The sequence below is a fragment of the Penicillium canescens genome, assembly GCF_028828765.1.
Source record: "Penicillium canescens strain IBT 15451 chromosome Unknown utg000002l_segment0_segment0, whole genome shotgun sequence".
In the NCBI taxonomy this organism is placed as follows: domain Eukaryota; kingdom Fungi; phylum Ascomycota; class Eurotiomycetes; order Eurotiales; family Aspergillaceae; genus Penicillium; species Penicillium canescens.
The window spans coordinates 5,150,060-5,172,622 of NW_026703964.1; the positions used below are offsets into that span (position 1 = coordinate 5,150,060).

At 50.2% G+C, this 22,563-nt stretch overlaps 11 protein-coding genes across 11 annotated transcripts; 5 read left to right on the top strand and 6 right to left on the bottom strand.

The window, feature by feature from the left end:
- Positions 1–21: 21 nt before the first annotated feature.
- On the top strand, positions 22–1,689 carry N7446_003184 (cytochrome P450; the record flags this gene model as incomplete). The annotated part of the gene is made up of 3 exons (XM_058511933.1): positions 22–350; positions 408–1,501; positions 1,553–1,689. 3 exons carry the CDS (start codon positions 22–24, stop codon positions 1,687–1,689), a joined length of 1,560 nt encoding a protein of 519 aa, XP_058377469.1.
- Positions 1,690–1,834: 145 nt separating this feature from the next.
- N7446_003185 (mitochondrial 37S ribosomal protein mS37) lies at positions 1,835–2,600 on the bottom strand. The gene is made up of 3 exons (XM_058511934.1): positions 2,362–2,600; positions 2,150–2,229; positions 1,835–2,083 (listed from the first exon to the last, which is right to left on the bottom strand). Exons 1-3 carry the CDS (start codon positions 2,489–2,491, stop codon positions 1,985–1,987), a joined length of 309 nt encoding a protein of 102 aa, XP_058377470.1. The 5' UTR covers positions 2,492–2,600; the 3' UTR covers positions 1,835–1,984.
- A 110-nt stretch (positions 2,601–2,710) lies between these two features.
- On the top strand, positions 2,711–4,512 carry N7446_003186 (DnaJ family domain-containing protein). The gene is made up of 2 exons (XM_058511935.1): positions 2,711–3,146; positions 3,203–4,512. The coding sequence occupies exons 1-2, from the start codon at positions 2,754–2,756 to the stop codon at positions 4,373–4,375; spliced, it is 1,566 nt and encodes a 521-aa protein (XP_058377471.1). The 5' UTR covers positions 2,711–2,753; the 3' UTR covers positions 4,376–4,512.
- A 93-nt stretch (positions 4,513–4,605) lies between these two features.
- On the bottom strand, positions 4,606–5,067 carry N7446_003187 (uncharacterized protein; the record flags this gene model as incomplete). The annotated part of the gene is made up of 1 exon (XM_058511936.1): positions 4,606–5,067. The coding sequence occupies one exon, from the start codon at positions 5,065–5,067 to the stop codon at positions 4,606–4,608; it is 462 nt and encodes a 153-aa protein (XP_058377472.1).
- Positions 5,068–6,253: 1,186 nt separating this feature from the next.
- On the top strand, positions 6,254–7,519 carry N7446_003188 (uncharacterized protein; the record flags this gene model as incomplete). Its single annotated transcript, XM_058511937.1, has 1 exon — positions 6,254–7,519. One exon carries the CDS (start codon positions 6,254–6,256, stop codon positions 7,517–7,519), a length of 1,266 nt encoding a protein of 421 aa, XP_058377473.1.
- A 160-nt stretch (positions 7,520–7,679) lies between these two features.
- N7446_003189 (pyrroline-5-carboxylate reductase) lies at positions 7,680–8,643 on the bottom strand (the record flags this gene model as incomplete). The annotated part of the gene is made up of 2 exons (XM_058511938.1): positions 7,680–8,548; positions 8,607–8,643. The coding sequence occupies 2 exons, from the start codon at positions 8,641–8,643 to the stop codon at positions 7,680–7,682; spliced, it is 906 nt and encodes a 301-aa protein (XP_058377474.1).
- Positions 8,644–9,114: 471 nt separating this feature from the next.
- N7446_003190 (GNAT family N-acetyltransferase) lies at positions 9,115–10,782 on the bottom strand (the record flags this gene model as incomplete). Its single annotated transcript, XM_058511939.1, has 2 exons — positions 9,115–9,232; positions 9,302–10,782. 2 exons carry the CDS (start codon positions 10,780–10,782, stop codon positions 9,115–9,117), a joined length of 1,599 nt encoding a protein of 532 aa, XP_058377475.1.
- Positions 10,783–11,260: 478 nt separating this feature from the next.
- N7446_003191 (putative proline utilization protein PrnX-like) lies at positions 11,261–12,703 on the bottom strand (the record flags this gene model as incomplete). The annotated part of the gene is made up of 1 exon (XM_058511940.1): positions 11,261–12,703. One exon carries the CDS (start codon positions 12,701–12,703, stop codon positions 11,261–11,263), a length of 1,443 nt encoding a protein of 480 aa, XP_058377476.1.
- Positions 12,704–15,861: 3,158 nt separating this feature from the next.
- Positions 15,862–17,624, top strand: N7446_003192 (uncharacterized protein). Its single transcript, XM_058511941.1, has 5 exons — positions 15,862–15,975; positions 16,049–16,294; positions 16,357–16,626; positions 16,700–17,410; positions 17,460–17,624. The coding sequence occupies exons 1-5, from the start codon at positions 15,882–15,884 to the stop codon at positions 17,528–17,530; spliced, it is 1,392 nt and encodes a 463-aa protein (XP_058377477.1). The 5' UTR covers positions 15,862–15,881; the 3' UTR covers positions 17,531–17,624.
- Positions 17,625–17,821: 197 nt separating this feature from the next.
- On the top strand, positions 17,822–18,754 carry N7446_003193 (uncharacterized protein; the record flags this gene model as incomplete). Its single annotated transcript, XM_058511942.1, has 2 exons — positions 17,822–18,202; positions 18,338–18,754. The coding sequence occupies 2 exons, from the start codon at positions 17,822–17,824 to the stop codon at positions 18,752–18,754; spliced, it is 798 nt and encodes a 265-aa protein (XP_058377478.1).
- Positions 18,755–19,062: 308 nt separating this feature from the next.
- N7446_003194 (cyclin family protein) lies at positions 19,063–21,304 on the bottom strand. Its single transcript, XM_058511943.1, has 2 exons — positions 20,131–21,304; positions 19,063–20,069 (listed from the first exon to the last, which is right to left on the bottom strand). The coding sequence occupies exons 1-2, from the start codon at positions 20,778–20,780 to the stop codon at positions 19,463–19,465; spliced, it is 1,257 nt and encodes a 418-aa protein (XP_058377479.1). The 5' UTR covers positions 20,781–21,304; the 3' UTR covers positions 19,063–19,462.
- Positions 21,305–22,563: the final 1,259 nt, after the last annotated feature.

The window sequence follows — 22,563 nt, forward strand, 5'->3', positions numbered from 1 at the left end:
AACTCTTTCCTTCTATTCAACATGACTTTGTCAGTTACCACACTGGCCATAACAGGCCTGGTTGTCCTCGTCATCTACAAAGTGATCATATATCCAGCATTTCTATCGCCACTGTCCAAGATCCCCAATGCCCACTGGAGTGCCCCCATCTCCCCAGCATGGATGCTATGGAGGCGATTCACAAGCCGGAACAACAGAACCATACAAGCAGTCCATGAGAAGCTAGGTCCGATTGTCAGACTGGGACCATCCGAGATCTCCATCAACTGCGTCGACGGCGGAATCAAGTCTGTCTACACAGGCGGATTCGAGAAACATGACTGGTATCCACGAGTCTTCGGTTCATTTGGGTTAGTATGAACGTATCCCCCATGCCAGAAAGACGAATGACTCACCAGCCGCAATAGAACAGTGAGCATGTTCACCATGACCGGAAGCAAGGCACACTCAAACCGGAAGAGGATGTTGTCCAACATTTACTCCAAGTCAACCTTGCAGACATCTCCTCATCTGGGGGTCGTGTCCAATGCAGTCGTCTTCGACCGTCTGCTACCGCTTCTCCACGAAGCAGCTTCGTCTGACAAAGCAGTTGATGTGCATGATCTGAACCAAGGGCTGACCATGGACTTCGTCTCATCCTATCTATTCGGTCTGCAGAACGGAACGAATTTCCTACAAGACGAGTCCCTACGGAAACACTGGCTCCATTTGTATATGTGCAGAAAGCCATTTGAGTTCTATGCGCAGGAGGTCCCTTATCTGGATGGCTGGCTGAGATGTGTCGGTCTGCGGGTGGTACCGAAGTACTGTGATGATGCCAATGCAATGCTCGATGCGTGGGCTTTAGACCTGTGCGACAGAGGAGATCAATTGATCGCGTCAACCGAGCCGGGCGTTGAGCCCAGCGTGTACAAGCAGCTGAAACAAGCTCTAGACAAAGATTCCGCAAAGAAGGGCGTCGCGGAAGTGGACAAAGCCCAGCAGCGACTCGATATTGCTTGCGAGATGTATGACCAGCTGACAGCAGGGTTTGAAACCAGCGCGGTTGGTCTCACGTATTTGCTTTGGCAACTTTCCCGGAATCCAGATGTGCAGAATCGACTCCGCAAAGAGCTGTTGTCTCTAAATCCTCGGATCTCCTATCCGAAGTCTGCAGGGCTCCCGTCGGCCAAGGCAATTGATAACCTACCCTTGTTGGAAGCCATTGTGACGGAGACGTTGAGACTCCATGCTCCCATCCCGGGTATCCAGCCCCGAGTGACGCCATCTCCGCCTTGCACTTTGGCTGGGTATGGGGATATTCCGCCTAACATTAGAGTGAATGCTCAAGCTTATTCTCTACACCGCAACCCCGAGGTGTTCCCCGACCCGGAGAGCTGGCAGCCGAAGCGGTGGCTGGTTGAAGAAAACTCAGCTGCTGAGCTGGATGAGAGACGTCGGTGGTTCTGGGCGTTTGGAAGTGGAGGGCGGATGTGTGTTGGGAGTAATCTGGCATTGCAAGGTACGGATTGACGATGAGCCCCAAAAACTCAGGCTAACAGCTGCTCAACAGAAATGAAGTTGGCCGTCGCTGCGATATACACTAATTTCCGCACCATTATTGTCAACGACGACAATATTGAAGCAATCGACGCTTATACCGTCAAGCCACAAGGTGACAAATTGATTCTGAAGTTCGAAGCAATTTGAGAAGAGCAAGACATGCCCCTTATTACCTAGAAATAGCATGAAATAAGAGTATAATCAATTGTTTTGACAGGTAATTCCATATCCCACATAGTTATATACTGTACATATGAGCAAAAAGCCCAACTCCCTTAGCCATAGCCAATGATGCAATAGCCACCCGGAAATCTTTCAAGAGGGGGATCGAGGGGTTGCAAAAAAGTGTATCAAAAGAAACCCAATAACTCCAGATGGACAACTCGCTTCTGCTGCTAAGCCCCCGATGCAATACCGAGAACAATCCGTCCGTAATTAACATTTAACCCAGGACACCGTCCTTCTTGCGCGGGCCGACGACCTTGGGGTACATTCTCATCAGGTGGTAGTTGACGGTGTTCTTCTTCTTTTCCTGGGATTTCTGGATTGTACAAATTGCTTGTTAGTGGGAGAGTTCCGAGGAAGGGCGAAGTTGGGTTGGACATACCGGTGCGTCCATGCACTTGCGCAATTGAGCCTCCAGAGCGGCGCATCCCTCTGCACCATAGCCAGAAGATGCCCAGCAGTCTATTGTAAGGATGTATTATTAGTTACCGTGTATAATTTGTGACAATTCATGTCATGGACCATCCAATTGCGAAGATAGGGCGGTTGGAGACCAACACCACTGGCAGCGCAATGATACTGGTATGAACGTACTCAGCATGGAAGACATCACTGTAACGCAGGGATTCTGCTCATTCTGATTCGGTCGGCGAACACGGAGGTGATTGATGGTGTTCAGACGCATTGGATTGAGCCGGGTCGAAAGGGAACCCTTGGGCGCCATGGTGGGAAATTATGAGGTTCGGCGGAATGGCAGCGAGGATAGTAAGCGGTACGGCAGGAGGCAAGATGCCTTGAATGATCGTGGACGAGACTGACGTTGAGAAACTGGCGCCGGCGACGGGAAGTCTTCGCCAAACAAAATCCAAGTTTTGACTCCGCGGAGGTGGATGAGTCAGCAGTTTATCGGCCACCAGCTTGCCACTTCTTTGTTCTTATGTCTGTACATTATTTCTGAGTTTTTTGATAGCTATTTTGAGTCAAATATGACTGGGAGACACATCTTGCCAACGCAGCTTCGAGGTGTTTCATCAATATACACCTTTAGAGCTTCGACAGCTCCTTTGTCTTTGTCCAGGCGGTTCTCCGCAGCTTGCCCACGCAACCAGACGTCCTCAGCGTCTACGGCCAAGGCAGAAGATAAACAGACCAAAGATGAGAATGGAAATGAGAATGAAAATGAGGAACAGGATAGTGCGATGACGCGACGTCTGGCCCAGATGACCGAAGATGCAATGCTAGAAGGTGGACGGTCTGCGCGTCGTAACATCGAGCATGCCGGGTTCTCAGAAGAATTGAAGAAACAGCTCGAAGAGCGAGTAGCTGCGGCTTCATTTAAGAGCGAGTATGCGGCAGCTCACTCTATAGTTAATATGCCAGTAAGTAATCTACCTAATCTCCAACCGACCACTCATTGACCCATACTCCATCACAGGCTGGTGCAGGCCAAGGCACAAGAGAGATGGCCGCTGCGCCTGCATGGACAGGACAGGAAAGGGTGGAAGATACAACTCTGCGCATGCTAGACGACGCAAGCAAACCAATCCGCATGCCCTACAAAATCCCCCAACCGGTCAACCTCCAACCGGCCCCGAAACCAAAGAAGTCTCGCGGTCATCGCTTGGCTGAGGCGAAGGAGCGCACATCTACCTATACATTGAGTCAAGCGCCTGGCTTCTCCGAGGAAGAGCGTGAGAATATGCGCCGTGAAATGCGAGAAAACCTGTCGCCCGGTGCGCGAAGCATGCCAATCTCCATTTCGGGTCTGTCGTCACTGGCAGAAGAACGGATTGAAGATGCCATTGCCCGCGGACAATTTAAGTCGATCCGGCGTGGCAAGGGTGTCAACACCGAGACGGATCATAATGCGAATAACGCATTCATTGATACGACCGAATACTTTATGAATAAGATCATCCAGCAACAGGAGATTATACCACCATGGATCGAAAAGCAGCAGCAACTAGCCACGGAAACCAGTCGCTTCCGCAGCCGTCTCCGGGCAGACTGGAAGAGACATGCAGCCATATTAATCTCCAGCAAAGGAGGATCCCTGGAAGCGCAAATGAACCGAGCAAAAGCATGTGCAGCCGCCGAAACAAGGCTAGCCGAGAAAGCCAAGCTGGAAGCTTCCCTGCGCGAAGAACCATCCGTTTCCGAGATCAACGAAGATGGCCGAATAGTCCACAGAGCCGAGTCCTCCCCAAGCAACGAGAACAGTGAAAAACCATCCGAAGACCTCGCCCATCTTCCTCCGTTGCGAGATCCAAATTACCTCGCAATTGAGCGTGCTTATCATGAACTCGCCGTGAAACAGATCAATTCCCTTGCACGTTCGTACAACCTCCAAGCACCGCCTACCGCCCGTAAAGCATACCTCAATCTCGAGCGAGAGCTCAATGCGTGCTTTGCTGAGGTTGCGCCTCAGCTGGCGGAAGAGATTAAACGTCGGGCGACGGAGCGCGCTCGTCCGTCGTCGACTGTTACGCCGGCTTCGAGCGCGTTTGGGTCTCTAGGTATGGCACAGTCCGCGCGGGTTCGTGATGAAGATAAGGCGAAGGGGTATGGTATGAAAGAACTCTGGAGGGATTTATTCTCCAAGTCATAAGTGTTTACTCTTTCTTTTTGATATAGTGTACAATATTGGATGTTGAACCGGCTGGATACGGATAAAAATTTGATTGATATACTCTCCTCATCTCTCTTTGAGCGGAGGGTACTTGGGCTTGGTACAGCAAGGTCTTGGGGCATGGCCCCAAGACTAATGGCTCTAGATAATGATGTGACTAAAGCAGAAAAACCCCATCCATGCGATGTCAAACTTTCAACACAGACTCTTCACACAGCCCCATTGGCATGCACATCGGCCTGCACGATGACGAACAGGGGTTCGTCAGACCCCAGAGCTTCAATGACGCTATGCAGGAAGACCAAATCCACGCCGCAAGCCCTCATTGCCTCAGTAACCTCAGGATTACTCATATCCCGAGAAAACACAGCATTCCTTGGAGTTCCCACAGCCTCATTATCCACAGCACTGGGTCGCCGTCTCGACCAGTACATCAAGTAAAGGAAGAACAGAATTGACATCGTGGGGAAGCCCAGACAGATGACAGCCGCGTTAATAAAGACGTACATGCCAGCATTGAACCGCTGCATTCCTGCCACAACGCCCGGAATCCCCAAGACGAAGAAAAGCGCACTGAACGCCAACTTTAAGAAGGCATACATGACAGGGCGGCAGATTGAACGTCGGTACACAATGCCCATAACAGACAGATTTCGTTGCTGCTTGGGCATAGCATTGTAACCCCGACGTACATGGAGGGCACAAACGACATTGGAAACGAAGATCAAGTAAAGCCCAAAGCCGATGGACAGGAGAAAGGAACCCAGTATGTATGCAAGGCACCAATCAATTCCCGTGTATATTCCAAGATATCCATGTGTCGGCAGCCAATTATCAACTGCTGGAGGGGGTTTATCCCGAGGAACGATTCGGACATGTCGTCTCGTTTACGCATTGGAATGACAAATTGATGCCAGGGTATTTTGGGCCACCCTCCTGCTGGCCAGCCGGCTTGCTCGAGGTCTGAGTCTCCGAAGGGGAGGCGGGATATGATTTCGACGTCTCCAACCCAGATTTCGTTTATCGCATTGCCCTGGTCATAAAAGTGGTCTGATTTTACGCCGTGCACAGCGGAGATCTTGGCACCCATTCAGCGGGTGGTTGGTGGAGAGAGAAATGAGTTGTAATGGATTGCAATGGAACAACGTCGTATAGCGATGACGGTGATGGATAGTGGTATGATATGTGATATGTGGGATGCGAGATGAGAGATGCGAGGAAGTGAAATGATGACAGAGAAGAAGTGACGAAGAGAGAAGGAGCATTCGAGGCCGACTACCTTATGGACAACAACGTCACTTCGCGTCATCTCGCAAGAAACATTGATCTTTTTGATCTTTTAGGGCTGTTCAAGCTCACTTGAATGAGTTGAGATGGGCCACAGCTGGGAAGTAGCTTTCCAGACTAGTGAAGTGACTCTGTTGGCATTCGACATGTCGGTATTCACTGCTCAGACGGAAATATTTCTATGAATCTGAGGTGAAGCCCTGAATGTTGATGTTAATAGATGATGTTGATAGAGGTGAAGTATAGAGCTCACCTGATCTTCGCCAAGCCCCTCAGCTGCTCTGTGAGTGGCCGCCGCCAAGTGACGATCGTGCATGAGGGCGCGTATTTGTGACCAACGACAGGCGCAAACTCGACAATTCTTGACGGCTCTTCACTTCGTCACATCCTATAAGCTTCTCTTATACGAAACCCCTCCCCTGCCGCCCCCATCACAGAGGAACATGTATCACCTCAATCTCTCGAGTGAGATTCGTCTGCTGCTTCGACATGTCGATCAAAAGTGACTGCACCTTCTCATAATTTTGTTTCCTTTTCTCTCCTCTTTTATAAATCACACAGGCGCCGGAAATGACTCCCTCCCCGGTTGCCTTCTTTTTGCGTGTGTCTTTTCTAACCCTGCATATCACCCCGGTCTTCGGGGTTCAAAAGATCCAACGTGCCCAACCGGATGCTCCTCGCATCGTGGACAAACCACTCCTCGCAATTCAGATTGGGAGTATTGCTGGCGCCTACGTGATCTTCGTTGCTGTCATCCTAGCTCTGCTTCTGTTTGTCGGACGTCGTCTACGTCGGACAGTCCAGTCCTCCAACTATACACTGCATATGGAGATGCTGAAGCCTGCCAGACCGCCTGTCAGCATGGATCCCAGCCCAGTTTCTCCTATGTCACACAATCTTCCCAGTCCCAAATCAAGTGGGTTCAAGTCCTGGGGTTCATTGAACAGGAGTACCAGACCTTCTCAACCTTCTGTCAACGGCAGCATGTTGACCGTCGACGAGTCTATCGTCGCCACCGACCGACAGCGAGCCCAGGATGAGATGGAGATGCTGTATGCTGCTGTCATGGAGCACGATGCCAAAAAGGCCTCAGCCCCCGATGTGTCCGGGAAGGAACCAGAGTTTTATGCCCAGTCCCCGGACAGCCAGCTCACAAATCCATTCACGGATCGTGGCTCCCATGGCTCTGATAACTCTCTAGCGCCGTTGAAATCCCCGACAAAGGGATTCAACAGTTCCCGCCTGTCAAAACTCTTCAACTCGGGCTCCCGCGCGAATCCAGATCCGAGCAAGGTGCGCTCCCCACGTCTGGCCCTCCGCAAAATGGCCATATCATCCCCAATGGCTTCGCCGGCTGCGGCTACACCCCGAGCCTATGAGTTTGATAACCCGCCCCTCTCGCCGCGGATCTATAATCCCGGTCCTCCACCAGTGGTGCCCAGCCAGCACCCGGCGAGCCAACAGCCTGTGACCCGACAGTCAATGCTCAGTCCAATCAAGCCTGCCCCTGGGCGTGCTCGTGCACCAGCACCTGCGCCTCTGAGCTTAGCTACGGCGTCGCCTTCATCGTCTCTTCCTTTCCGTGAGGCCTACCCACCGCAAAGTGCTCCGGCAACCAAGACTACCATCTTGGAACGGCCCATGAAGACCCGCGCGGGCCCGGTCACCGGCATGGCCACGCCATACAGCCCATACATGCCCTTCACTCCTGTAACCCCCTTCACACCAGGACGCACAGTGACTAAGCGCCAGCGTAAGCGAGAAGAGCGCAGTAATGGCCTTCAAGTATTGAACGAGGATGATCTGGTCAAGGGTGATGATGATATTTGGGGATGAACAAATTGGAAACGGTACAAATGGATCTGGAGTTCGAGTTCAAGTGCAGATGATCTTATATAGCCCTCGGGGCACTGTTCACACACTGTATACACTGGCTGTATATTCTTTCCTATTTAACATATCAATGCAATCCAACGATAATGCCCATCTCCTTCCCTTACATCTTCTCCCTCAAATGCTTGTTCCCCGCAACCATAGCCTCAGCAAAATCACTCCGAGCACCAGCTCTCTCAAGACTCAAAAGTGCCTGAATAGTACACCCCCTCGGCGAAGAAATACTCTCCCTCAACACAGCCGGATGCGTCCCAGCCTCCAACGAAGCAGAAAGCCCCCGAATCCCCTGCAACACAATCTCCATCGCATCGCCCCGTTTCAATCCCTCCGCCACACACCCATCCAGTAATCCCTCGATGGGAAGCGTCAACGCCGCCAACGTCGCTCCAACAAGGACTGACCCCAGCCCCGTCAAACTGGCCGGTAGGTATTTAATCATACCAACCTGTTTGAAAATCCACTCCGTCGTTTCGACCATTGAAGCAGGGACATTCGAGGCCGGTTCTTCGAGGATAGTCATCGACTCACGAAATTGCGCGCCCATATTCGGGATTGCTTTCATGATTATCGGATCAACCGTCTCAGTCTCAGTTTCATTTTCAGTTGCAGAGCTTCTGATAATCCTCAGCAATTTCTCAACACTTTGTCCGGCTAACATGCTGATAACCAATTTCCCAGCTAGCGCTTCCCGTACGCCCTTGGCGCCTAGGACTTCTTCCGCCATGAACGGTTTGCAGCCTAGGATGATGACGTTTGATTCTTGCATGGTGCGCACGTTTTCTCCCCAGAGGATTTCTACTTGGTCTGTGTTGTGGCTGGGGATTGTGGATTGAAGCCGTTGGGCTGAGGAGGCGGTTTTTGTGCCAGCTTTGAAGTTGGTTATTGGTTGTCTTGTCGAGACGTCTTGTTGTTGACTGTTGGCTGGGAATGCGGAGGTTAGGATGCCGTTTAGGACGGCTCCACCCATGTTTCCTGTTGTTTGTTAGATTTTGGTTGGGGTTGGTGTGTATAGATGGGTGTGGTTACTTACCGCATCCGATAAAGCCGAGGGTTTGCTCTGTGGCCATTGTTCTTGGTCTTTTGGGTTTGCAGTAGGTTTTTTGGAGTGAATTGAGGGACAATTGGAGGTTTGGGGGAGGGGTTTGGTTTGTATATCTTTTGAGTCACGGATCTCGGGTGAGGCTCCCGAGGGGTTCGGTGGTTGATGCCGATGTTTCGATTTATATCCGTAGCCGACGTTATACGTAAAATGGGATTTATCATAGGGTTACAGCTGTTTGAAAGGGGTTAGAAGAGATGCTGAGAATTGAAAGACAAGTACCTTGGTATTATCACTACTCCAAGGCATGTTATAACTTACCCCTACCAAAAGTATACATGGGTTTCTATTGGTAGTGTTCCATGCTATCGCCAGCAGTCACTAGCAATCCAAATATCTAAGATGTCCACTGTGATCAAGTGAAGTGATGGCAAGAAGATAGATGCAGACAAAACTGCTGATTATTCGTTACTTGTAATTGTCTCATTAAAGCGACGATCTAAAGAACAGGCGCTTCCCAGAACTCGCGCTTAATCTTCATAACGGCAGACTGCTTATGCGGGAAGCTAACCTCACCTTCTTTATAGAAGCCAGCTTCCTGGAGGTAATTGATGAGTCTGTAAGAGATGTCAGTACGCGAATACGAAGCTGGGGGAGAGGGGAAGAGGGGGAACAGGGACACATACTTGAGATTATCAACCCTGGGCTCCAAAACAACAGCCTCGGTGCGCATATCAGCCAGGAAACAATGATGCACCAAAGCACTCAACCAAATAGCAACCCGATGCGCACCACGGAACTCCTGCTCGCCAACAAGCAGATGAATACCCCGATCATAGTTATCAACCCGGTCCAGCAACCTGCCCAGCGGATCCTCCTTCACCCAATAGATCTCGAAATACCCAAAGGGCTTCCCGTCCCAGCATCCAATAACAGGGAATTTATGCCGGCTCGTCAAATTCGCAAGTAGGAATTTCTCCTGTGCAGCCTTCGGTCCGCCTTCTGACCACATCGCCTCTACGCGCGGGACATTCATCCATCTGTGCAAGGTATCCACATCTGAGGAGACATTCTCGCAGAGATGCTGCTCGATACTCGTGACAGCGGATGTAACCGGTGTTCCGGGTCGACTACCACTCCCACTGCCACCGCCACTGCTCGAGCCCGGGATCGAAGTTGGTTTTGTCATGGGCACAAATGGGATTCGGAATGAGAGGTACTGGCTCACGCTTGGGATGTACCGTACGTAGAAGACCTCGCCCTGGTGCGGTGGTTTCGGGCGCACGGGATGCCGCACGCCGTGCGTGAAGGTGTACTGGGTTGGGGCGGGCGGGTAGTATGTTGGCAGGTGGCTTCCTGAATTGAAGGGGCCTGCGGAGGTGAACGCGCCTACATTTGCTGTGTGGAATGTTGCCTCTGTTGGCCCTAGTGTTGTTGGGCATGACAGGCCGTCCGGGGCTGGGGATCCTTGTCGTGAGTGGTATGGTGACAACGACGGAGATGGAGGGCCGGCGGCGCGTGGCGTCAGAGTAAAGAGGAAAAGACGCGGATCGAGCTGCCAGAAGCTCCGGCGGCTGACGAACATGTTGGACCAGCTGCTTGAGTCCCTTGTTTCAATCGGCTGCAGACCTACCGAGGAGTCCTCGGTGGCTATTAAACCCATTCGCTCGAGCTTCTGGAGCAAGTTCCGGCCTTTGAAGATGCCCTCGCGCTTGATATTAATGCGCCATTCGCCCTTTGGCCGTCCGCCGTGGGGCGTCAAACTTGACGCCGTCGTCTCGAGGTGCAGGTCTGGCTCAGGTTCGTGGAAATACCACCACATGGTCGCCCACAGCATCATGGCAATCTGGCGCGTGGGCGACGTGACAGGTTTGAAGTCACTAGAGGGCGGGTTGACTATATACGAGATGTAGAGCGAATCGCGGTTCAAGGTGGGGATGGTGAAGCGGGTAATGTTATCGTCATCATTAACGCGCTCACTGTCCGAGCTTGGGGGAGGTTTGACACCATCTTTGGGCTTTTCAGTGTGTATGATAATCGTCCAGCCCGGTGGAAAGGTGGGGTTCTGTTGGACGTTGAAGTCGGTGGATTTAAATGTTACCCCACCAAAGACTGGCGAGACAGTGAAGGTGAGGCCATTGGGCAAGTTGCAGGTGGTGTATCGCATGGCGAGGTGATTCAGAGAGAAAGAGAAAAGACTTATGAACACGGAAAAGGTTGACGTTGACTTTTATCCCTTTGGCTTTGGCCCCTCACTTGCGGGAATTGGCAGGGAAAAAGATGATGATCGCTCTCCAGTACTAAGGATTGAATTCGTAATGTGAACAAGGAGAGTGGGAGAGGAGAATAATAGTCCACAGTCCAGTCCAGTGTAGTCAACTAGTCAACTTTGTCCGACCTTGGCTTTGGATGACGCATAGCATCGGCCCACGCGGAGCTGCACCTCACAACTAGTAATTTTCACTACTCATTTCTATTCTATTGGGCTATTTTGCTATTTCCCAGTTTTGTGGTTTTTTTCGTATTTTTCCATTTCATTTTCTAGGTAGCTTGGGCGCTATTCTCCCGACGGCTTGAGAGTTCTTGGCAGACCACTCTCTAGACCAATAAACATGAAGTAAAGCATGCAAAGGGTATTCTACGCATTAAAAGTCCTCCACTGTGGTTCCCAGCTTCCGCTCCCGCGCCAAGCGCACCAAATCTCCGCCGGTGACCAGATCCATCAATCCAAGACCAACCGATTTGTAGATCACATTACCGCGTTGCGACCACTCGCGCAAGCTCTTTTCATCATCCACGGTCTCGGCCTGCCGCGTAGCATCACGGACCATAAGCAATTCACCCAGTTCAACCACTTGGTTCGGTTTGATTCCGGCTTGGATGATTTCGCCCGCTTCCTTGACGGCTGCGTCGAGACTGTCAACTACGATCACACCACTGCGGTGGATGTGCTTGTGGAAGTGGCGATGCGGCGGCTGCACATTGACCTCGTCCCGGAGGATATCGGGGTGAATCTCGGCCATGTGAGCCTTGTACGACCCAATCGCACAGATCAAGCGGCCCTTTTGGCGGCCCTCGCGCGAGGTGAGGAACTCCGCAGGGAAGAGCGGCTCGGGAGAGGGAGTGCAGCAGAAGATCGCGTCGGCCTTGCGCACATGCTCCTTCAGTATACGGCTGTACTCGCCGAACTCGCTACTCATTGCTGAGAACTTGATGTCTCGGCGCCATTCGGCGTTTTCAGGCGAGTAGATGTCACGCAAAAGCTCGGCGGCACGGTCAAAGGAACGGTTCACAATGTACACTCGGCGAATGTCCTCGCCGCGGAGAACAAGTGCCAAGCGGATATGCCAATAGGCTTGAGTACCTGCGCCGAACACCAGAAGGGTGCGCACCTTCTTGCGCTTGTTGAACATCATCAGCGATGCCAAGGCCGTGCGGAACGCTGTCAATTCATGAACGTTGATCAAAGCAAAAGGCTGACTGTCGCCGTCCAGCAGCGTCACACTGCCGCGAGGCGATGTGTCACGAGTGCCTACGCCCGGCCAAGCGCCAAGCGTTGTGGAAATGCTGCCGGTCACATTTTGTTGGTTGACACATCCAGTGAGAAGGGTTGAGCTGTCCGCGCTGCTGCCGGTAGTGACAGAAGGGCTGACTGAGTTGTCGTCGTCCTGGTCTTCCTTGTCCTCTTGGGAAGATCCGACAGACAAGTCACTCAGATCAGAGGAAAGCGAGGCCACCGAGTTACGGAAAGAACCCCGCTTCCGGGACAAGGCCTGCTCTAGTTCCTGGGCTTCCATGGCGTCGCGTTCAACAGCACAACCGGCAACAGCCCCGTCCTGCAGGGAAATCATTTTGATGCCAATTGTATGGCCCGTGGTAGCGGGCATGAAGAGTGTTGTACAGCCATTGTGACGGGTGATAGCAGTTCTCTGGGGCTGGTAAGCCGCCGAGCAACCCTTATCCTGGGATCCGCTGGAGTATTCGCGTAGGGCTTCGGCGAGGTTGCGCTGTAGATCGACGACTTCGTCGCGGGAGAGGGACTGCAGCAGAGTGCGAAGCTGCGATCGGGAGAGGACAGTGAGAGGCATGAGAGCGGGTTGAGAGGGAAGAGGAACGTTGAAAGAGGAAGAAAAGTAATCTGTGATAAAGAGCTCCAGTTACCAGTCAGCCGGGTGCCAAGATAAGAGTGAAACAACCACGCAAGACCTGTTCGATTTGGTGCCCCGCGCCACAATAAAAAGGCGTGGGACCCAGATTAAAATAGGTCGGGCGTTCAGAGGCAGCGAAATTGGCCGTCTCGGAGATGACGACAGTCGCGACTGTGAGGTGGGGGAGGAGCGGGGTGATCAGCAGAGACGATGCATCAGTGCCTGTTCGCTAGACGTTTGAACAGCAATGCAAGTCACAAGAGAAACTTATTAAGGGTATGAAGTACAAGTAGATTGAATGTCAGGTCTGTGCCCGAGAGGCAAAGGCAAAGTCGAGGACTATCGCAACCGGAGATCCCTACCGCATTCGGCAATTGAAGCCAAGCCCAATGCGGAAATCCGTGTGTAGTGCGGCCTGAGGCCACAATCTGATAGACGTAAGGCTGCATCACGGGCTATTAGTCGTGCTAACCTAAACGTCTACATCAACACATATTTACATACAACAGAATACTGAGTGATAAGCTTGATTGCTACACATGCGCAGGAAAAACCAATACTTAGTACTGTATGAAGAGATGAAAAAAGAGAGCGGAGGATGTGCCAATATTCCGCACCAAAGTATAACTGACAATAACTTCTCAATATATACCAGCTAAACAGAATTACCCTCAAGAAGTTCCACCCCCTTCAACGCCTTTGCGACAGTGTCAACTAATTGCTCACAATCCTCCAACCCAACACTCATCCGCAAAATATGCTGTGGCACCCCATACTTAGGAACCTTCTCCCGATTCCAATAATTCGCCAACTGAACATAAGGAATAACCAGCGTAAAATTTGTCCCAAAGCTCGACCCCTTGCACGCATCTAGCACATTATAAAAGTGCTCCGCGCTGGCCGGGTTGTGGAAGATTATACTCAGAACGTTACCGTAGCCTCCACCTTTCCGTCGGAGACTTTCGTATATTGATGCTGTCGGTGCTATGGATGGATGGTGGACTGTTGCGACGGATTCGTGTTTGTTGAGGAGGTCCACCAGTGGGAGAGTATTTGCGTTGCATTGTTTCACGCGCCCCCAGGCCATGTTTTGGCAGTTTTCGCTTAGTGTGAAGATGTCCAGTGGAAAGAATGTTTCTTCGTATTTGGTCGAGAGAGCTGTTTTTATTGTGTCCCTGTGACGGGAGTTGGGGTTTATGACGAGGCTGGGTCATTGTTAGCTTTCACCTGTGCATCCATGTATGTATACGTTTGAGGAAATGTGCGACTGAGTCTCACCTTCCCCCTGTGACATTAGACGTTCCACTGAAACCAGCATTAACATCATTGAAAATAGGTGAATCCTAAGCGGTGCTAGATGAAGAAAGCAATCTGGAAATCGGGATCCCACCATGACGACTGAATGGACAACGGGCTATACTACTTGCAAATTGGATTTTCAAGCATGATATTCTGTAGTACAAGCAATGCAAGGGCTGCTCATCTGTAATGGTACTTCTGTTGATCCCTCAACATAGGATCATTCTTTTGGATTATCTTATATTGTTTAAAACATGTCAATTGCTCGCGTTTCCTCGCCTGAGATACTCGCTTACCTACAGATGATTACAGTCCCAATCTGCTCCTTATATCAGAATCTGACAAACTACATCGATCATTCCTTTGACCTTTTATCTGCTCGTTTTTCGGATCCTCGAACCAAAAGAAAGCAGCCTCCACCGCGTTGCCGTTACAATGGTACAATCTTGGAGCGTTTTATTTATCACCTTCACCATTGCTTTCAATTCGGAAGCTACTCCTCTCGATGGCAGATCATTGGATCCCAAGACAGATATCCAAAGCATATGCGATCGTGAACTTGATTGCAAAGCCTTTTCATTATCCGCATCTCTGCAATGTAAAGAAAACATGAGTATCCAGAAACCATTGAAGTGAGGCTCTACGCCAGCCACGTATGTCATGCTCAGGGAATGCAACAAAAATGAGAAAAATCAGTGTGTCGACAGAAGATGCAAGACAGAGACCCAGACTTGTGCAAAAGCTCCTGCCGATGACGCATGTAGGGAGGCGATAATATGTTCTGGTGGTCCGATCAAGTCAGTAAAATCGTTTGCCCCAAAAGATGAACAAAAAGGACAAGTTTCTAGATTGGACATGCAAAGACTATGACATATTCAGGCGGAAAATGTAACAAGCTTCTCAACGCTATTGAGGAACGTGCCGCCTGGATAAGAAGAAATATGTCAGTCAGACTTCCAAGTACGCGAAGAAGGCTGCGAATGTTTATTTTTGGGATCCGACCCCCTGAATAGACGAGCTTGTCTTGTACGGTGCGATCTTATTCCTGCAATTCAATGCTGGATATGGTAGAATATAATTGATCTCGAACTATTACTTAGATGACCATAATAAAACCCCGCTTTGTCTGGATCATGTAACGAAGCAACAGATTACTCAATACAGTGTCGAAAAAGAATAAGATGGTGAAGTACCATTGCTAAATAGACAAGATCCTCAGCGCTACGTTCTTCTAGACATCCTGCCCTTATATTAGGTATTTCAAAGGAACTAATCTCATTATAACTCAAAGTGTCTCTTTATGAACGTAGCGATTGCATTGTAACCAGAGGCGACAGATAGCAAGTCATATTCTGGCAAGAGAATTGATCGAAGCTTCGATGGGAGTACTCGGTCCTCACTCGCTAAACACCTCGGCTACCCGCAGACTAAACTATACCCTGATGATTGTATGCCTACTGCGGCAGCAGCTTCCGCTTGATAAGCATTACCCTTATCGTATAGACTTGGTTGGTCAGGAAGGTATTGTAGCTTGGTGTTTCCTGGCATTTGGGGCTGAGAAACAATGAGAATGTGTATATATAGTTAATCGTGAACACCACTGTACAAACTGACAGTCCCTATTTGACGATCACAATTGTGATGTTCAAGGTGGTTGCAGCGTCACCCGACACTATTGACTAAATGCATGCAAGGAGGCAATGGTGTGTTTTTCTTTGCTCCTCATTGAAAACGCTTTCCGTTTCCAACAAGTTCAAAAGAGATTTCGGAAACTTTATCTCAACTAAAGTTGGTTATATCATTTGCCTCATTTGGGGACATGACTATGCCATCTACGGATTCAGTATGGGGCCTTCGCTGGCGGTCATCAGCGTGGTTTATCGTCACAACAATGGTCGTGGCACTCTTCACAGGTAATTTTCTGTTGCCTCTCTTCACTGATTCTGAACTGAAGATTCCCGGGCTAACATTTACGTCATACCACAGATACATTTTTAGCCAGCTTCATTGTCCCCATCCTTCCATATATGCTCGAAGATCGGATCAGCTTAGACCCCTCCCGCACACAGAGCATGACTACATGGTTATTGTTTGAGAATGCAGCTGTCAGTGTGTGTATTCGTTTGCCGTTAGCACATTTTGCAGATCAGTCTACTTCGAAGCGCAAGTGGTTCATGTCAGCGCTGGTGATCGCCCTTAGCAGTACTATTGCGACAGCATTCTCATCATCTTGTATGTATAAATTGGCCACTTCTATGCAGAAGTTTTATTTTGAAGCTAATCACACCGTACAGTGGCCGTGCTATTCATTAGTCGGTTCGTGCAGGCTTTCGCCAATAGTATCATGTGGGTCGTGGGATTCTCGACATTAGCAGATGTAGTTCCGATTCAACATACAGCGAAAGTGTATTCTGCGGTATCTGTGGCAAACTCGCTGGGTAGCTCTACTGGCCCCATGTTATCTGGTGTTTTGTTCCAGCTGGCAGGGTACTGGATGGCATGGGCCTTAGCATTTGCGATCATCGGTGTCGATATTGCTTTTCGTCTGTTGATGGTGGAGAAGAGTTCCTCGGGGAAAAGAGGCATGTTATCTCCGATCGTTGAGTGTCTATTGGATTCTAACATGCTACTTTGAAGATACTGCTAGAGACCCTGCGATTAAACAAGACTCACCTTCTGAGCACTCACCCCTTCTTTCTTCCCAGCGCATCTCCAACCATTATGATGGTCCCGAGACCCAGGATCCTCCTAAGGCGACACCAAACTTCTATAAATGCATTTTCAGCAAGCCCAACTTCTCTGCCGGCCTGTGGTGCGGTTTCATGTTTGGGGTCATATTCACTGCATTTAATACCACAGTCACACTACATGTCCGTGATGCATTTCAATGGGGTGGGATGCAAACTGGGCTTACATTCGCAGCCCTACAAGCTCCCCGTCTCGTGATGTCTCCATTTGTGGGCTGGTTGAAAGACCGGATAGGGACACGGATACCAACTGTTTATGGATACGCCATATTGACTCCGTTAATCTGGCTTTTGGGCGTTCCAGGGAGTGGGCTGTTTTCATGGGCAGACACCGAGAGCCGGGGACCTGCTCTGTATGTGTTAGCCATGGTTTTTATTGGATTCAACTCCACGTTTTTGAACGCAGCAGGAGCCATTGAAGCTACAATGGCTGCCAAAGAGCTGGCAAAGGAACACCCTGGGGCATTTGGTCCTGGTGGTGGTAAGTCGCGAGCCCTTGCTCTATCTGGTATCACTTATGTATTGGGATCGTGTGCTGGACCTGTCCTGGCTGGGACGCTCAATGAGAAATTTGGTTACTACGTAATGAATTGCGTTATTGGTGAGCAAGTTCAGTTATCGGTTCTCTGCTCCATGCTAACTTCTTCTAGCTTCATTGTCTGCTTTCACCTGCGCTGTTGCATATACTTGCCTTCCAACGAGGACAATCGCAAATGAATGAAGATGATTCATGATGATAGCACAGAAGTGATATCTTGTTCAAACTCTTATGCCACCATGTTAATATAATCACGAACAAATTGCTAGAATACCATTTATCTCTCTATCTTTCTCTGCCTTCACATTTTCAATGCAATTACCATCCGAGGATCTATATGACGAGCTTTCCCCGCACTAGCCTCGGTGCTTTTCGGTCTACGCGAACTACAAAAGACAACATCCAAAAAAGACATCAAACGCTCCTAAACGCACAACTTTTCAACAATATCAACCCCGATAAACACACCCAAAAATGACCTCCAAAATCCTGACAACCCTAACCCGCCGCAAAACAGGCACCCTAGCAAGAATAACAATAACCCGGCCCACAAAACAAAACGCACTAAACACCCACCTCCTAACCCAACTCCCACCAACCATCAAAGAAATAACAGAAACAAACAAAGATCTCCTAGCCATAATCCTCACAGGCGCCGGCCCCAAATCCTTCATCGGTGGCGCAGACCTGAGAGAAATAGCCGCGTTAGATTCACCGGCTGCTGCGCGCGGGTTCATATGCAAGATCCACCTGGCCTGCTCTGCATTGAGGCGGTGTCCTGTTCCTGTTATTGCGCGTGTTAATGGGTTTGCTCTTGGGGCTGGTTTGGAGGTTGCTGCGGCTTGTGATGTTAGGGTTTGTGGGCGGGGGCTGCTTTTGGGATGCCGGAGGTTTGTCAATTTTATTTTTTATGGTCTTTGATGTTGAGTTTATATGCTTCTTTTATAGATGGATTAGATACATAGACTAATATTCACAAACAACCATTAGGTCCGGCTCGGGATCCCCTCCGTTGTTGAAGCTGCTCTCCTACCAGGACTGATAGGATGGGGTCGGGCCAGGCGACTCCTTCTATTAGGGGAGACTATATCCGCCGACGAGGCGTTAAAATGGGGTCTTGTCGAGAAGGTTGTTGAAGATGGTGAGTTGGATGATGCTGTTGAGGAGTGGGTTGGTTTGTTAGAGAAGAATGGGCCGCTTGCGGTGCGGAGACAGAAGGCCTTGATTTCTAAATGGGAGGAGCTTTCCCTGGAACAGGGGATTATAGCCGGTGTAGAGGCTTTTGGGGAGGCTTTTGAGGTGGAAAGGGATGGGAATGGGATTGAGAATGGGGATGGGGGAACGGAGCCTGGGAGGATGATTGGGGAGTTTTTTAGAGAGAGGGATGAGGCGAAGGGGAAGGTTTGAGGGGGATAGGGAAGGGGTTGAAGGATACTTGACTGCGAATGTGAGGGAAGAGATGCGGGCTAGAGTCGATGTTGAAGGACTATAATTACAATAAGTCTAAATATTTGGGAGGCAATTGGAATTTGAGTATGAGTATCATTATCGGTTTGTCCACCATCTCGGACATACAAACGGAGAAGATAAGTACATCCATAAGATACATAAAGCGCAGAATCTAATCTGGAGGGAACAACAAGGCCATCCGATCCACATCTTGGAGAAACATCCATGAGATAACAATAATGAAATAATAAACCACAATAGATGAGAAAACGCCCATTGAAGAAAAGAGACCGGGCACATGAACGCCATACCGATCCCAGGGCAATGCAATGTAACGAGTGTTTTGAGAGAGAAGAAAAGAAAAGAGACAAGAGAAAGGAAATAGCGGAGGAATCATCTCATCTCTAGTAGAACTGAGTAATGAAACACGCGGCGGAAAGGCGGATGAGGAGGAACCATAAATGAAAACCAAATGTGAGCGAAGGGTATTGGCACAAGGCGTATCGACGGATGAAAATGCTTTTGAAGCGGCAATAGGTAGAGAGAAAATAAATAAAAGCGATATGATGTTGAGATGGGTAGGAAAGAGATGCAGATGCATCGGTGATTAGCTCGGTATATGGTAGATAGAGAGAAGTAGGAAATGTGAATCGAGGCCAGCTCGACTTAGTGAGAGCGACCAACGCGGCCGTTCATGTAAGAGCCAGTGGCGGAAGCGAAGAAGCGAGCAACAAAACCGCCGCCGTGGGCGTGGCTGTTGACCTTTACCTTCTTGCTAGGCTGGCGGAGGGGCTCAAAGTGCTTGTGCTTCGTCTCGATGGGAGCGACGTTGACGTAGCTGTAGTTGAGGGAAGAGGCGCACGATGGGCTGCGGCTGAGGTCTGTGAGCATCACATCATCGGCACCACCGTGAGAAGAGATTGTGCTGATGCTGGCCGGGGTTCCCTTTGAACTTGGGGCGAGGCTGGAGGAACGCGAGCAGAGAGAGTTGAAGGTCTCGGCGTGAGACAGGGCCGGCACATCGCGAACGGAGGGCGGGGAGATGGACCGGTTGGGTCGGTTGGGAGATGCGCGCTGGCGGTGGTAAGGGTTGTAACGATCGTGTTCAGCGGAGACCTGTGTGTTCTGGGCGTTGTGCATGCTCGGGCAGGAGACATGGCTTGGGAGACGGCGGAGTGAGTTGTCGTTTGCGCGGCGGCTCTCACCACGGCTTTCGAGCTTTTGGCGACGCAGGCGGCTGGCCAGCAGGTCCGCTGATGCGTGAAGACGGCGCCTGTGGGTTCGGTCAGCAAGGGTGTTACCATGGGAAGTTGTCATATATTGCTAGGGCATACCACTCGCGGTGTTGTTGTTGCTTGCGGATGTGCTCCTCTTCGGACTTGCGCTCACGCTCGAGGGCGATCAGGCGCTGACGGTGGGGAACCAGAAAGGGCTCGAGGTATGTGAGAAGATCCTCTTCAGTTACACGGGTATCCCAGTCGAGAAGGAAGAGCAGTTGGCGTTCCATCAGGTTGACTTCCGGCAAGGAGAAGCCGAAGCCCTCGAACCCCTTCACCACGGTGTATCGGGCCCAATGCTTGTTCTTGGGGCTTGAGTCGTTCAGGTTCTTGGCGGCGAGAATGAGCGAGGCGAGGAAGATCCGGTGGACGGTGCAGCGCATGCCCTTGGCGACCGGGGGGAGACGGGCACGCAGTCGACCGAGGTATACCAGGGAGCTCATGAGAGTAGGCACCTGAACCTGGGAGCGAGCGACGAGTGACGCGATGAAGGCTTCGATTGACGGAAGGGCAGGCAGGTCGGAAGCTTCCATGGGAGGAGTGGATGGCGGCGTGGGCTGTCCATGTTGGTTGACAGTGTTGGTCACATGGGCTTCACAGCGGATGACCTGAGCTGCTTGCTGGGCCAGGTGCGTCACCATTTCCCGTGTCACTCGCTGAGTGACAAACTCGTCGAGAGCTGCTCTGTTGAGCGACAAGGAATCCATTGTGTATGTGGTTGCGGAGGTCGAGGTGGGTGTAATTAAATATGTCGGCACACTGCAGACGAATAGGTAAATCAAGGCAGTGACGACTGTCTCGGGAGATATTCTTTGTGCGAAGAAAGACAAAAGACAATGACAATTGTATGGGTATAGATGGGACGAGGTTCAGCACAAAGGCGAAAACCAAAACAGAAACAGAAGCAGCAAAAGCAAAATCGAAGTAATATGAAGCTGGATCGCTTTCAAATTCCTGGCCAGCAGGATAACTTGACAATGAAGTAGTTCTTGAGTGAAGGAATGTTGCTGTAAGGATAGTTGGGGTTGTCGTGTCAACCCTCTTTATCGATAGCCCTAACTGAGCTTCTCCGGAAAAGTGAGACTCGGAGAATTTATGAGAGACAATTCCCACAATTTATAGCAATAGATCGAAAAAGATGCGTCTGAGGAGAGACAATGATTTCCGAGAGAGCGAGGGAAACCAGCAAAGAAAAAGGAAAGGATGGATGGGTGACGACGTTGAGCATGTGGATGAACCCCGTGAAGAATCCGTGGGAATACCTCTAGATATAGCATCTGGTATGCGCCAGAGAGGCGGGAGGGGGAGACGGATTTCCAGCTGTAAGGACTTTCGTCCAGTCAGAGTCCCTGAAGGAGAGTAGGCCAAGCACAGGGGTCACAGAATAGCCAGAGCGGACCTGCATAGTTGGATCTGAGATGCTCGAACCTTTCGCGCGCGGAGTCTAGACAAATGATTTGTCCAGGAATGTGGTGGAGAAATACTTGATAGACACACTATTGTCTGCTATCCCTAGTTTCAGCTGTACATCCTCATGGATGTATTACTACGGGCTCGACTGTACAACTATAATTAATTTTGTCATTTGCAAATTACAATTTACAATTTGCTGTGTGTTTGAAAAAAAGTAATAAAAGAAAGAATAAAGTAGACGAACGTAACAGGGGGATCGCCCTGTGGACTGTGGACAGGGCTCCGATTATTCACCAGCCCCATCATGAAACTCACGACCGTCTCATCATTGCGCGAGACGCGGGGGGATGCGATATGTCTATACTTACTTCATTCCATGGAAATAGATTGACGCTAACGCTTCGATCCATGGATCCTCCCAACCTTGACCCGATGAAGTAACTATACTAGATCTATTATTTCTACTTGTATTGTACTCGGTGGTATGATAGTATTGTAGTATTTTAGTATTCTATCTATCTCTTTTTGAAAGTGGTTTGATCTCTCGCGTTAGTGCCCAATACCTGTCAGTTGCCGACCGTGGCAATTCGAGGTGCCTATACAGAAACCCCCTAATGCCTAATGATTCGCCCACATCCGTGCCTGGCATGGGGCAAGACACGCCACGATCCCTGTCAAGTTTCCCTTTCGACGTGTACATGTACAAGCATAGGCTTCCCTCATACCAAATGACCCCCTGTCACGCCCGCGCCACGAGTTAGCGTGTTCGAGGGGCATCCCGAACATGCCAGATGACCCTCCTACAAGGGAACGGAGGGGGACAAGAAGGACGAAGAATAGTCTTTACACCTCGCATGAGGGGAGTCACATATTCGCGAATCCTCTGATATCGTCTCCTTTGGCCGTTCAGAGTTTTCCGGATCGGGAGAGAGGGGGCGCGCTTTGGATGTATCGAGTCTGATCGTCCCAGCCTTCGATTTCTCCCCGACACTACGGAGTATGCATACTATAGTCCATGTCCATGTCCGTATCCATATGTGTCCGAGGCTGCAGTCCATGCATGCAATGTTCCGTGTG

Coding starts and splice junctions, on each gene's coding strand:
- N7446_003185 (XM_058511934.1), bottom strand. CDS start 2,491: ATGGCGCCCAAGGGTTCCCTTTCGACCCGGCTCAATCCAATGCGTCTG. Junction 2,230..2,361: donor AGTGATGTCTTCCATGCTGA/GTACGTTCATAC, acceptor TCCTTACAATAG/ACTGCTGGGCATCTTCTGGC. Junction 2,084..2,149: donor GCAAGTGCATGGACGCACCG/GTATGTCCAACC, acceptor TGTACAATCCAG/AAATCCCAGGAAAAGAAGAA.
- N7446_003192 (XM_058511941.1), top strand. CDS start 15,882: ATGACTATGCCATCTACGGATTCAGTATGGGGCCTTCGCTGGCGGTCA. Junction 15,976..16,048: donor GGTCGTGGCACTCTTCACAG/GTAATTTTCTGT, acceptor GTCATACCACAG/ATACATTTTTAGCCAGCTTC. Junction 16,295..16,356: donor GACAGCATTCTCATCATCTT/GTATGTATAAAT, acceptor CACACCGTACAG/TGGCCGTGCTATTCATTAGT.
- N7446_003194 (XM_058511943.1), bottom strand. CDS start 20,780: ATGGATTCCTTGTCGCTCAACAGAGCAGCTCTCGACGAGTTTGTCACT. Junction 20,070..20,130: donor CAACAACAACACCGCGAGTG/GTATGCCCTAGC, acceptor CCGAACCCACAG/GCGCCGTCTTCACGCATCAG.
- N7446_003186 (XM_058511935.1), top strand. CDS start 2,754: ATGACTGGGAGACACATCTTGCCAACGCAGCTTCGAGGTGTTTCATCA. Junction 3,147..3,202: donor ACTCTATAGTTAATATGCCA/GTAAGTAATCTA, acceptor ACTCCATCACAG/GCTGGTGCAGGCCAAGGCAC.